General features: G+C 48.2%; 1 protein-coding gene across 1 annotated transcript in view; it reads right to left on the bottom strand.

Annotated features, from left to right (window-relative positions):
- OPRL1 (opioid related nociceptin receptor 1) overlaps positions 1-13,426 on the bottom strand; it is a 50,890-nt gene that overhangs the window by 10,974 nt on the left and 26,490 nt on the right. Inside the window, exons 2-4 of the mRNA XM_054846001.1 lie at positions 4,606-4,831; positions 2,445-2,760; positions 1,663-1,916 (exon numbers count right to left, since the gene is read on the bottom strand). Of these exons, the coding sequence (XP_054701976.1) occupies positions 1,663-1,889 (227 nt within the window). The 5' untranslated portion in view covers positions 1,890-1,916; positions 2,445-2,760; positions 4,606-4,831. The remainder of the gene's footprint in view (positions 1-1,662; positions 1,917-2,444; positions 2,761-4,605; positions 4,832-13,426) is intronic.

Here is a 13,426-nt window from a genome sequence, read left to right as displayed (position 1 = left end):
ACACGTCCACCCTGAGCAGGATGCTGGTTTGGGACATTTGTATTCTTGGTGATACGCTGGTCAGAGCCCTGGGCAGGGGCCAGCAGGGTCCTGCTGTCCACGTCCCACAAGACCTTTGCAGACAAGGAGAAGATTTCTGCCAAGGCTTTTTCTTCTTACACACATCTAAGGTTCTCCCTTCCCCTGCATGCACACTGGCTGGCATTCCCAGGGAACTGCATCACCGTGGGACAGGGACTTCTCACTCACAGAGACACTACTCACCACACTTATGCGCACCCACAAACACCGTGCCTACTCAAATGATTGCTACTATACGGAACAGAAACACAAGCTCTCCAAACGTGGCACTGCTGCACTGCAAACCTCCTCTCTCCGTTTCCAGACTCCCCAGTGTTAACATGATCCCTTCTCCCTGCCATAAACTCCTCGGCAGGAAGAGCACGGACAGGAAGCTTGATGAACAGTCATGTCGCTTTGCCCTTGTAGCAGAAATTTAGCCACCGTTCACTGGCCTGTGACACCAAAGGCTTCATTTTGCAGCATCTCCCCCAGCCGAGCTGTGTGTATTCAAGGGAAAGATGCTTTGCATCAGCAGGGCTCCTGGCAGGAGTGAGACTTAATCTCATCAGTGTCTGAATACCTGCTAAATATTTTCGTCCTCTGTTGGAGGAGAAAACAAATTGACCCTGTCTTTTCTGTGCTGGCAGCATCCACCTGCACCAGGAATCTGCTCTGAGACATGTATAAAATGGAAGCTCCCTCCTTAACATTCAGCTTACAGAGATCAGAAGGGGTTGCTGGCATTTGACATATAATCACAGCCCTAACAGTTGCATAAACTTCTTTTGGACTTACAGAGGGGAACAGGGTTTCTGATTGCAGGAAATAGGGGGGGTTGAACCACAGCAGAACCAAACAGGGACAGTTAAAATGCCAGCAATGTGCAGGGAGGGTGGACAGTGCTGCTGGAGTGTGCACACGCCGTGCTCTGGACCTCTGCAAAGGTCCCCCTGCTCTCCCAACTTCAGCGTGAGGAGCCAGAGAAGTTGCCCTCAACTCTGCAGCATCCTGTCACATCTTATTTCTGCCTATAGTTTCCAAATGGTTGGAAGAGCTACATTCGTGATTTTTTCCCTGTAAAAGTAAGACCAAGCCTCCCAGCAGGCCCTTTCCCTTGCAACTACATTCAGCTTTGGAAAGCACCAGCTCCCAGATGGAGCAGCACCTGCAGCTGGGGTACTGGACACAGCACAGGAGGAAGAGGTCCTGTTAAAGATCAGGCATACCCTGGCAGCGGGATGCTCCCAGCACATTGCCCTCCCCAGGGACATCCAGCTCCCTGCCCAGCAGCTTGGGAAAAAAAAAAAGCCCCATTTTTTGAGCAGCTCTGATCACTCTGTTCCATTCTCTGGGTTAAACTTTAGGAGGCACCAGAGGGCAGCTAAAAGCTGGTGGGAACCTTCATCACAGCCTAGGAAGGGAGAAAAACAAATAAAACCTAAACAATAAAACAAATGCCACATCGTTACCTCTAAAGCACATTGCAATTACCAGGGAAGCGCCTGCCTGCTTCACCCCCAGCAGGGATTTAGTGGAGAAGGTCTGCCCTGCTCACAGCCCTCCCCACAGCCTCCCTGGCGTGCTGCCTGCGTGTCCTACCTGACGATCACATACATGACAGAGCAGTTGCCCACCAGCCCCACAATGCACACAATGGAGTAGACAACCACAATGGTGATCTTGATGCTCAGCGGTAGGAAGCTGTCCCCCGTGCCGTTGTTGAACCAGTTACTGGGGAGAAAGCTCAGGTTCAGCATGGAGGAGTCGTTCAGCAGCTTTCTCAGGTCAGGGTCTTCCAAAATATGGGCAGGGAAGAGCGGGTCCATCCTGAAACACCAGTCTGTGCCAAGGACCTGGGGCACCAAAGAGACAGTTTTAAGATCTGCTGATCAGTTGGGTACCACGGGACCGTAGCAAAGCATGTGTGTGAGAAAAGCTGGGGGAGAAGGATGACTTATTGCCGAGGAGAGCACAGCCCCCCCACCCAAACCTCCCCAAGAGCATTTTAACGGAATGCAATCCTGAGAGGTTGGTGCATCCTGAGCGCACAGGGAGCTCACGCATATCTCCACACTGCCAGCGCAGGGGACATGCGGGCTGCACAACGCCATCCCTCCCAAGCCTTGGATGCTCTTACCTGCCTCTCCCAGCCCTGCCGGGTCGGTGAGTCCCCACACGCAGCTTTGTGCCCCCAGACCTCTCCCTCCCCGTGTCCCCCCGAGAGCCGTCGCAGCCTCCCACCGGGACGGGGGGTTCGTCCCGCCGCTGGAGCATGACCTCTCCCCCGGCCCCGGCCCCAGCCCCGATCCAGCCCCGCTGCAGCAGCGGTAAAACGGCAGGAAAAGCCTAAAGTTGAAAATAAGCCCCCGCTGGCTGCTTACCTGCGTGCGGGTTTCCCCTCTAGCGCGGCTCCCTGCCCCGCGGCTCCGGGCGAGGCTGCGCTCCCCGCGGCCGCATCCAGGCACCCCGGGCTGAGGGGGGAACAAAGCCGGGCTGCGGGCACGGCCGGAGGCTCCGCTTCAGAGGCAGTCGGTGGAGGGGGAGGGAAGGGGCTTCTCCTCGCAGGCAGGGATGCTGCCAGCGCAGGGTGCTGCACCCCGGAGCCCACGTTTTTAACGAAAAGGGAGGGATGGGGGAGAGGGAGGGAGGACGGACGGCGGCTGGGCAGAGCCAGCCCCGGCTGCCTGGCTTCTCCCACTGCGTAAGAGAAAAGCGGGGGGGGGGGAAACAAGAAAAAGGGGGGGGGGGCGCGAATAATAAATAACCAAACGCACCAAACGGAAAGCGAGCCCACACCTGCGAGCCCAAGGGCAGCGTCCTCCCCCCGCTCCCGCAGGCGCTCCGAGCTGCCGCCGTCCCACCCCCGGAGCGGGGAGGGGCGGTCCAGCCCCGGCCCCCCCCTCCCCAAGCCCTGCCGCAGCCCCCAGCTGCGGGGGGGACCCGCAGCCTACCTGGGGCGGGCTCCCACCCAGATGCGCTGGGAAGAAGGGAAGGGAAGGATCGGGGCACGGGTAGATACGGCTTCGGGAAGCGAATTCCTCCCTCCTCTGCAATTGTGCAACCTGAACGCTGTGCTAGCGCAGGAGAAGCAGAATGGGGAATTTGACCTAGAAACTGGCAAAAATACAAGGAGGACTGAGAACTGAGGGGGGACAAAATGTTATTCTTTAGTATTCTTCTGGTGGCATTCGCTATAGATCATTTTTGTATCCCAAAACATCCTGCACTTAGAATCAGAGTTACAGAGTAGCACATTTCTTTTAAGAAGCTGCAGCGGTAAATTCATTACCTTAGGGTGGAGTGATCCATGCAGACCCCACAGGTCCCTGCCCTCCCCAATCTAGCCATGGGACATTGACTCAGATAGACTCAGTGCCCGAGAGCCGCAGAGCCCCCCAGGTATGCCACCCCTCAAACAGGGTGCAAAGAGGTCTTTGGGGTCCATCCCCAGCTTGATCCCAGAACAGGGGCACATTGACAGCTGAGATCTAGACCCTCATGGTCTGATGCCTCTGGCCATCTATAGTCTTTCCCTGAAGAAGCCATTTCCCAACGGTTTGTGTTGGGGACACAAGCAGAGACACATGGCTCAGATTCAACTCAGGGCACATTGCTATTGCCCAGGAGATGGAGAAAAGGAAAATGGACTCTTGGACAGCAAATGCTGCTTTTCTTACGGAGCCCACAGACAGCCCAATGCAGAGCTGCTTCCACCCAGCAGACACACTCAGGGCTAGCCCTTTCGGCTTTAACGGATGTCTGGGGATATTTAGCACAGAAGCTGCACCTTCTTGACAAGAAATGTGATGGTATGGTAATGCATGGTAATTTTCCTGAATGTTTCCATAAGAGCAGGTCTCTGCTCTAATAGGGAACAAGGGAAAAAACATGACCCAGAGATACAGCCCTCTTGTGAAATACAACAGTCCTAGTGCTTGAAGAAGTTTTTTTTGGTCAGTCCATTAAGGAGAGAGTGTGAAATAAATACTAGACTAGACATTACTTTAATTGTTAATGGATTGATTTTCAAAGGCTGAAGGAAGGACAGCAGTAAATCAGTGTGAGAAAGCCCAGCTGGACAGCCCTGGAGTCTACGGGAAAAGAGTGTTTGCAAATTCAGCTCTGCTCCTCTCTGCTGGCTCCCACCCCAATAAATGCACTTAGCCCTTCACATACTCATTTTATGTTAACTCAGTGCAGCAAATACAGCATGTTCACCTATTTATCTTGTTGCGGTGCTCATCTGAACTCAAAGCCTAGTGTTTTGGAATGACTGCTCTAAAAAGGATCAGGATAGCCACCTTGAACTACTGACAGCCAAGACATGTTTTGTTTTCCTCTCTTCCAAACTCTTTGGGAACTCTTCCAAAATTTCTCCTCCTCCATCCATCTAGCATCTTCACACTGTTCAGCCCTGTCCTTTTGCACAGGAAAAAGCCCAGGATGTTCATGTCCCAAGCCCACTGTTCCACATGATTTGACCTCAATCCTCATTCAACCATGAAGAGATCTGTTCTTCCAGAACATCTCATGGTATCTTACCTTCTGGTCTTCTCGGGATCCCTGGAATAGGAGGAGGACAGACAGTCATCTCAAGAGCAGGAGACTTGCCAGCTTTCTTCCTTAACAGAAGTCTTCACCGTGTCCATTGGGGTCTATGCACAAAGGCTGAGAAGGAAGGCCACCAAGGTTTCATCTGCATGACCCAAAAGGACTTGTCCCAGCCTTTTTCTTAGAAAAACAGATTGACTCTTCTGCTTGAAGGTTTCTATGCAGACAGCAAGGCAAACAAAGCCAAAAAAGAACAAGTCAAAAATGCAACCCTTCTTCCCAGTGATGATTGCCTGGAAAGCATGCATGAAGGCAGCAGATGACACGCCATGAACAGATGCTGGATTTACATGAAAGTGTCCAGAGCATCAACATACAAGTCGAACACATTCATGGTGCAAATACTTTTTTTCTCAACCCCACTTTCCATTGAATATACACAAAATAAGATTCAAACCAAAAATACACAGAAGTTTTTTAATTGGGTAAATGATTAGAATATCCATAAAAACCCAAAATTGTCTGAAAATGAGCTTTGTGCATATTCAGGGGTTTTTTTGCAAATTTTCAGAGGCTTATATTATAAAGAACCACAGCTGGGACCCAAGCATGCTTGTTCTCTGCTTGGTTAATGGATATATCCTGGCAGAGGCAGGACCCTGGGCTTTCCCCACATACCTATAGCATATCTATCTCCAAACTCCTGGAGCATCAGTACAGTCCACCCAGTTGTGGATGAACAAACCTTATCTATTTCAAGCTAATCTAGTTCAAGTGCCAATAATTACATCTACAGCTGTTTCAACCAGGTTAACGTTACAGACACTGTTCCTAAATGTGGAAAATTTTTGCTGCTTTTGCAGAAAACAGCCCACAGCCACCTTCATTTCATAATAGCATCAGCCCACAGGTTTTTTGCCTTTCCTTTCGGGAGGTGAAGCTGTCTGCATGTCAGAGCTGTTTTGCCACCTTTAGCACAGTTTGCCAATCTGTTTAATCAAGGCCATCATGAGCAGAGAATTAATTTTGCAAGATGTGAAATCATTTCTCATGCAGGGAACAAGAGCCTGGGCTGGAGAGGAGAGGGAGGAAGGCTGGGGAGGGGACATGGAGTGTGCTGGAAAGGCTGGAAAACAAAGGTTCAAAAATGCAGCTGTCACTCCTGGAATGACTGGCACCTACCAACCCCGTGCCAAAGGCTAATTAGCTAAATTTGCACCACAGCCGCTGGTGGTGGGTGAAATTTGTTCTTTGGATGTTAATGATCATACTTAAATAAATTCAGCAACCAAGAACAGGCACATACAGGGAGACACACAGCCTCATTTCTCCCACCACTGTCCACACCATAAACACTGAAAACATCTCTATTTAATACACACATCCTCCACCCATCAAAACTGGTGGTACTGGCAGTGCATTACCATCAGTGAGCCCATTCATTCAAGTATCATAGCTCATGCTGTTTGGTAGGATGAAAAACAGATGTGACACGCAGGTAGATTTGTTATTTGCTGTTGAAAATTTATGCAAAAAAGCACAGAATGTCTTGTTTTCCTGATCAACTGTTCACACTTTTCAATAGTCAGCTTTTGGTTGCTCAGAACCCCCCAGCTTCCCCTCTCCAGCAAGAATTGCATCCTCGGAGCATTCCCTCTGGTTCTCCATTTCACCCTCTTCAGCCTTGGCTTTACAAGTGCTTCCCTGAGCTCTCTGTTCCCTCTCTCCCAGCTTTTTGGTTTTGCTAAGCATCTGTACAAGTCAAGGAAAGCCTAGCAGTGGCTTGGGCTAGCCAAGGCCTCCCCAAGGCCAGCGTTACCAGTGAGCACTGGGAGGTCCTTGAGCATCGCTGCTCCCTTCGCTGGGTGGGTGCTGAGCAGGGAAATTAACTGTCTGCAGCTCAGCAGGCAGAGCAGCACCAGCAGTCACTGCATCTTCCAGCAACCATTAAACACTAAGGGTATTGGGGTTCAGTGGGGAGAAAAAAAAAAAAAAAAAGAGAGAGAAACTGCATTACAGCTAGAGAAATTAAAGCAAGAGCACCTTTCTAGAGCTGGAAAACCTGCAAAACAGACATGGAAAATGATGTCTAGGATGGTCAAGCTATGGAAGAGCATGGGGAAATCACTGCTTAGCCCTGCCCCAGCTCCAGAAGAAAGAGCCAGAGATGTTGGGTTCAGTATATGAACACTGACTGATTTACATAATATCACTGATCTATGGCCAACAACTAGAGCATCAGAGAAACTAGCAGGAAGAAATCAATGAGAAGTCATAGCCAAATTAAAAAAAATGTCTCTTGAGCCCCAAAAAACACTTCTACCCCTCTACAAGGGGATTCAGTTGTCCTTCGCAGAGACAGCAGTGACAAATTCTGTTCCTTGTGCAATGTTATAAATCATGTAACAATGCAAAGTGAGAGATATTCCAGAAGTGGATTATCTGCCCTCCATCGCTGATGGACTCATTCAAAGAATGAGAAATAAGACCTACGAAGAAGAGGGACATCAGCTTCTTCAATATTTGCAATAATATTCCTTGTAATTTCTGTATTTTCTCCATCAGACTCCTTTTACAGATGGCAGAAGTCTCTGCAGACCCTTTTTTAGCAATGCTAAGAGTCAGAACAAAGAAAGAAAAAAGAAATAACTTTCTCAAGGAGCAAACAGGGGCCTGGGAACAAACACATTGTGGAAAAAAGATTCCTGCTGACTTCAGCTTGGATTGGGACACTCCTTAAAACCCAGACCAACTGAGGGGAATGGGGTCAGCAGGATGTCCCCACCTGTTTCGAAATCCCTTTTTCCTCTCCAAGATCACTGAACTTCTCAGGAAGAGCGCATTTGAGACAAGATCTCAGGATGCACGTGGCAGGGTGATGGTGAGGATCCAGTCCATATCACAGGTGACTGATCCTAGTACATCCCATCTACTCTTGGCCCTAGCCGTAAATATAAGCCCAGTCACTTGCATACAGCCTTTAGCTCAAGCCAGCAGAGCTCAAGGCAGCTGAGCTCACCCACCCCCAGGCCCTGAAAGGCAGCTCCACCTGCCTGCTCTCGATGCTTGCTGTGCCAGAGCCGTGGGGTCAGTGCCTACTTCCCTCTGTACCCTGAAAACCCAACACTGCTGCTGGGTACCTCCCTGCCCATTCCTGAGGCTACAAGCAAGGAACTGATCCACAGGAACAGGCATATTATACAATAAAACAATTTCATGCAAGAGACAGCTGATCCTCAGGGACACCTAGCTAACAGAGTTGGGGTCAATTGATTCCTCTCTCTAAAATAGCAGGACAGTGAAACAAGTATAACTCATGCCCATGGCAAGTACAAATACAAAGGAAATCTCTTCTACCCATTTTTTTCACTCCATTTGCTCTCCAGCTCCCAAAGCCATGGAGTTACCATGCCAATAAATACATCAGCTCCCGCTACATTCCCTGGGACCACGCAATAGGAGAAGAAAGAGCCATTTAGCTCCCAAAACCTGAGCACAACTTCACAAGAAGAGTTGCTTCAGTCCTATTCCAGTGTCTCCTATGTTTCCAGCACACCTTGCCCTTTGGTCATGTCCAAAGGACAGCAGCCACCAAGACCAGAGGTCCCATACCCCATTAAGCTACAAGGGCCCATGGTAAGGAGAATAACCAGAGGCACTTAATGCCAGGAGCCGCCTGCATTTTGAAGAACCAGGTGCGGTGGTGAGCCTGATCCTTACTATTTACAAATAATTAGAGTGGATCCTGCTTTCACCAAAAATTCATTTAGAGCAAAATCCCTCAAGTTCTAACAGGAAAAAGAGAGTACATGATGCTACCCACTTCACTGATATTTTATTGTTTGCCATCATTATTTGCAATTTTCCAGGGACTGATCATTTCGGGTGATTGTGGATGAGGCCATTAACAATCCTCTCTGCAACATTATATTATTTTTTACAGTCATATTCCTCTTTGCATCTCAAACCCATCGACCTTAAAGTGAGCAAATTCTTCCATTCTCGCAAGACAGAAACCCTCCTTGCCCCTGCTGTCTCCTCACCCAGGACATTGATTTTTTACCCATCATTTTGGGAGTGGGTACCCAGCATCCACGCCTCACTATTTGGAGGTCCCCATAGCCCAGATGCTGAGAGAAGAAGGGTCTCTGATTTAGGGAAAGGAAATGATGGTTGCATGATTTACACAGGTAGTCAGTAAGAAACAGAAGCAATGCTGAAATCAGATCCTGCAAGCTCCATCCCAGCATTTTAACCTCTTATCCCTTAGGGAAGAAAACATCTCTGTGCTCAGATGGTGATTTTCACAGAAGTCTTTCAAAGTAAGGATCTGCTTATCACCTCTGTACTGCAGTCATTTTACATAGCGAACAGCTTTGAGAGCAACAAATTTGCTGCAAAAAAGTCTAGTACCAAGATATTCAGCGTCCATTTGCTGTTTGCTTCCCTCTGAGCTTGCTTTCCCCAAAGAGATGCCACTCAAGATCTTGCTGTTATTTGGATCAATAGCAGCTGATGCCTGAATACTTGCTTTTGGGCAGGTGTTTTTTCAGTTTTAACCCACCTAAATGCAGTCTCAGAAGCCTTCCCTTGCTCTATTTTCTAGCGAAAGAAAACAATAGATGTTTACTGAAAATTTCAAGCAACTGTAGAGGGAAAAACATTCCCATCAGTTTTCCAAAGGCTTGAATATCTGCCTTGAAAAGACTGCAGTCTTTAACGAATCTATAATTAGGAAGAACCATCAGCTAGGTAGGGGATATGTATGTAAATAATATGCAACAACCAGCAGATATGTAATGTCTCCTCACATATGCTATTTATGCGGCTGTCATGCTTACTCTGAAGATGTCATGCAAAAAGCCATGCCAGAAGTACTGTACATACACTCCAGCTCCCCATAATTTTATGTGGGATTGAGAGTCAACAGCCCTGCTGGGATAAGTTGGTTCCAGCAAAGCTGTGCTGCTTCACAGGAGCCAAAAACCACGGCCTGAAGGTTTGACAGAATAGGAAAACAGTTCTAAATTTGTGCCACAGAGATACCAGTGACTATGTCCAGCCATGCCTGCCCACAGGACCATGGGCACGCATGCATCGAGTGTGCAGAGGTGCACTGGAGACCATGAGAGGGGCTATCCAGCACCCTGGGCTGCTCAGCTTTCCCTCCCATTCCCCTACAACATTGTACCATTCCCCTACAAAAATAGTATTTAACCTCCAGCAAGAACCTCTCCCACCTTGCCCCAAGCCAAAGCCTTACCTTGAAGTTGCTTGGTCCCACCAGGGCTTCTCTGCTTCCACATGCCCCTCACTCTCCACACCACCCCTACCCCCACACAGCCTTTTATCCCTCACCCACTCAACCCACAAAAGGAACAAATTTGGGGCTGTTGGTGGGGTATAGCTGCACTTCAGCACCTTATCCTCTCCTTCACAGGGAGATGCTCCTGCCAGGCCTGACCCCAGCTCATTCCCAGTTTCTGAACCTCTCATTACTTCCCCCACATTGCCCTCAAGACCATTTTGCTTCATATCTTCTGCTTTTTCCAGACTTGCACCCTCCATCACCTTCACTGAGGCAGTGTCGGGTTGAGTCCATCTCCCAGAGCAGCATGAGCTCAGTGCCAGAGGCAGGATCTGCCAGCTACACTAATCACAGAAATAAGGATTGACTTTTTAAACCGTGCTTCTCCTGCAGAACCCCAGACAGCGCTGCAAACTCTGCAAACTCATTTATGAGATGGATGGAGGGGGAGAGATACCAGGAGCCTGGGGATAAAATGCAGGAGGTGAGAGTAAAGGAGCATCCCAGAGAGGTAAAAATGTCTCAGCCTTGCAAAGTGCTGTTGTCATGCCAGAGGAGCTGCAGTTGTGAGAGCTATCCAAATTGAGGGCGCCGTCATCCGAAAGCAGCATCCCACCAGGGAGCTGGATTGACGAGGGCACCCACCTCTGATGGCTTTCCTACCCGTCCCCTCGCCAGCACCAGCACAGCCATGAGGATCCTCAGTCTCCTTCCCATTTATCACATCCCCTGCTCGGTTCACACCACAACCTCTCAAGGCATGTTTGTCTGCTCTGCTCCAAACAGTCCATCTCTAATACAAACCATATCAGATTTCCCCTGGAAATCATCTCAGATTGCTCAGAAATTCTGATAGCATCCGCAAGTGCTAAGGCTTTCTGAGACCATGGACATGCCCAGATACCATGTTGCTCAGATCTCAGCAACATCAAAGTGTAGAACAGCTTTGACACATGAAACTAGGAAATCTCACATGCTTTTGTGAAATCTTACTATTAACTTGGGGGTTTTTGCACTACCCAGAAGTGTCTTAGATTCAATCCAGTAAGTAAGGGATGTTTTCTAATCATTCGGCATACTCTGTGGGACAGGAAACCTATTCCTTCCTCAGGTCTCATCTAGACATCTGAGCACCAAACCTCCACATTTTGGAGTGACAAAGTAGTGACAGAACTGCCTTGGAGAACTTAAAAACAGTCTTAGACATCTAATTCCTCTGGGATCTCACTGAATTCATTTCTGAGGACACTTTGGGAGACCTTTGCCACATCTCTCTTATTTTTTTATAATAACTATATAAGTTGAATGCTTCCAGCTACCACCCCTGATGTGTGATTGAAGGTTTCTAGTTCTAACATAATAAAAATGCTGCACAGGTCAGGACAATCCTGGGACAATATTTCCTCCTTGCCCCAACACCCTCTGTCCCATGACTTCTGAACAGCCACCATGTGCTGCCTGAGCTTTCACTGCATGCTCATATATCAGTATTTCACCAACACTGGCTGTTCCAGGAAGATGTTCCTACAAGTTCTTCCCAAGGTTTCCCCATGGCTGAGGTCTGGTGCAGACATATTAAGTCCCTGTTCTGCATTGAGGGTCAATCCATATGAGAGGACAGACTTGACAGCAAAATAAATCTCCCAGCTGTTCTTGAAATAAATAAAACCAAACCCTGCCCAAAAATTATAAAGCTCAGTTGAGATCTTATCTTTGTATGAGATCACCCTACAAGCTGGGGCATCATCTCGCGCTATCAGTTGGTTTCATGAAAATCTGAATGAGGGCTGAGGAAAGAGAAAGGGGAAAAAGAAGGGAAACAGCATTTTTAATATTGCTCCTGGAGCTCAGGGGCAATTATACTTTTGGAGGTTTGGATTTGTGCTTTCCTGAGGACTTTGATCTTTCAGACAAGATGGATTAGATTTTACAATATACTTGGAGTTGCTTCTACTAACTTTAAAGTAGCTACTAAAGCAGTTCAGTGCCACAGTCACCAAGGTGGTTGTTAAATGTTGCCCAAGGATGCCTTTTATTGCCGCCTCATTGTGAATCTCAGAGTACGACAGTAAAATTTAAATTATTTAACAAGCCTGCCTTATTACTGTCCTTCTTGCCCTTGTTTTCTTCATTTAAGCCTTCAGGTAGTGAGCCATTACTGAACAGCACCCACGCATCCCATTAGAAATCCCAAAGCCTGCAAAATGGGCTACTTTGCACCTCCTACCCAACACCTCCTGAGCTCTTTCAGGGGTTTGCAAATCCCATTGGAACCAGCAGGTGATGCTGAAGCAGAAAACATGGAGTTCATTCTGCCTTCTATTAGGCTTTTATTTTCCTTCCATAAAATTCATAAGTGAGAAAAATACTGTGATCTTGGTGGGGGATTTAGAAAGTGTAGGATATAAATGATGACATGTAGCATATGGCTTTGTTCTCACTGTCTAGTCAGCTTTTTCAATCCCTGAAAATATACATGGGCTTTTTTACACCTAGGATGGAGCGAGGACACCTGAAAAAAAAATAGGAATATTTCTCTCATGGAAGGTTAGAAGGATCTAAGCTTTCCTTGAGCTGACCTTCTTGCAGCACTTGCAAAGCCCCAAGGCTGCATTTTCCTGACCTTGCTTTGCCATTCCTGGTGTGTGACAGACACTGCATGTCCCCTTGCAAGTCTGCAGGTGTTGGAGTGAACATTGTGGGAAGCAGCTGTGTTGGAAGAGGAGACTTGTGCTCAGCATCTAACTAACTTCTAGTGCATCCCTCTGCAAACATAAGGTAGCGCAGTAAATGACCCTGTCTAAAGCAAGAAGAGGTGTCTTTTTCCTTTCCAAGGCATGCATCAGCAGCAGTTTATGGGAGTCATACTGATTTGCAAGTCTCCCTGGCAAATCATCTTGATGGTCTTCCCTTGAAGCTTGAACATTGCTTGCATAACAAAGGTTATCAGTGCTACAGGTGCACCTCTCTGGGTCGTTTTTTTGCTTTCAGTGCTTGAGTTAATTCTGCATGTAAATGTTTCAGCTGAGATCTCTGCCTGTGAGAGAGACCACTTTTATCAGATAAAAATAAAAAGGAGACATTGATATGTCATCACTAAATATCAGCAAAATCCCTTGCTGTTGCCAGCGTTCCCTGAGAGACATAAATGCTCCACCACCCTTTTCCAGCACCCCACCACTGCAGGGGAACCCAGATGCCTGCACAAGCCCCTGCTCAGCTCCCATCTCCAGCCAGCCACAGCACACAGCTGGTCAGTCCTGGACCCATCCAGATGTGCAGCCACCACCTCATCCTCCCCATTTCCATGCCAGTTGATACCCACCAGCTGCCACCAAGGGCAGGCACGGCGTGGCTGATGTGGTGGCACCCTCGCCTGCAAACATTCACGGGATCCCACGGACTAAATGCCTTTTGCCTTCTAGGCTTGGTCTGCTGAAGTAGCCCCAGGAGGGATAACTTGTTTTATTCCCGTGACCATTCCTTGGCTTTTCCTTTAACTGG

This window comes from Grus americana, chromosome 17, assembly GCF_028858705.1.
Source record: "Grus americana isolate bGruAme1 chromosome 17, bGruAme1.mat, whole genome shotgun sequence".
Lineage (NCBI taxonomy): Eukaryota > Metazoa > Chordata > Aves > Gruiformes > Gruidae > Grus > Grus americana.
The sequence above is the reverse complement of the archived record's forward strand: the minus strand, read 5'-3'. Positions and strand labels throughout refer to the sequence as shown.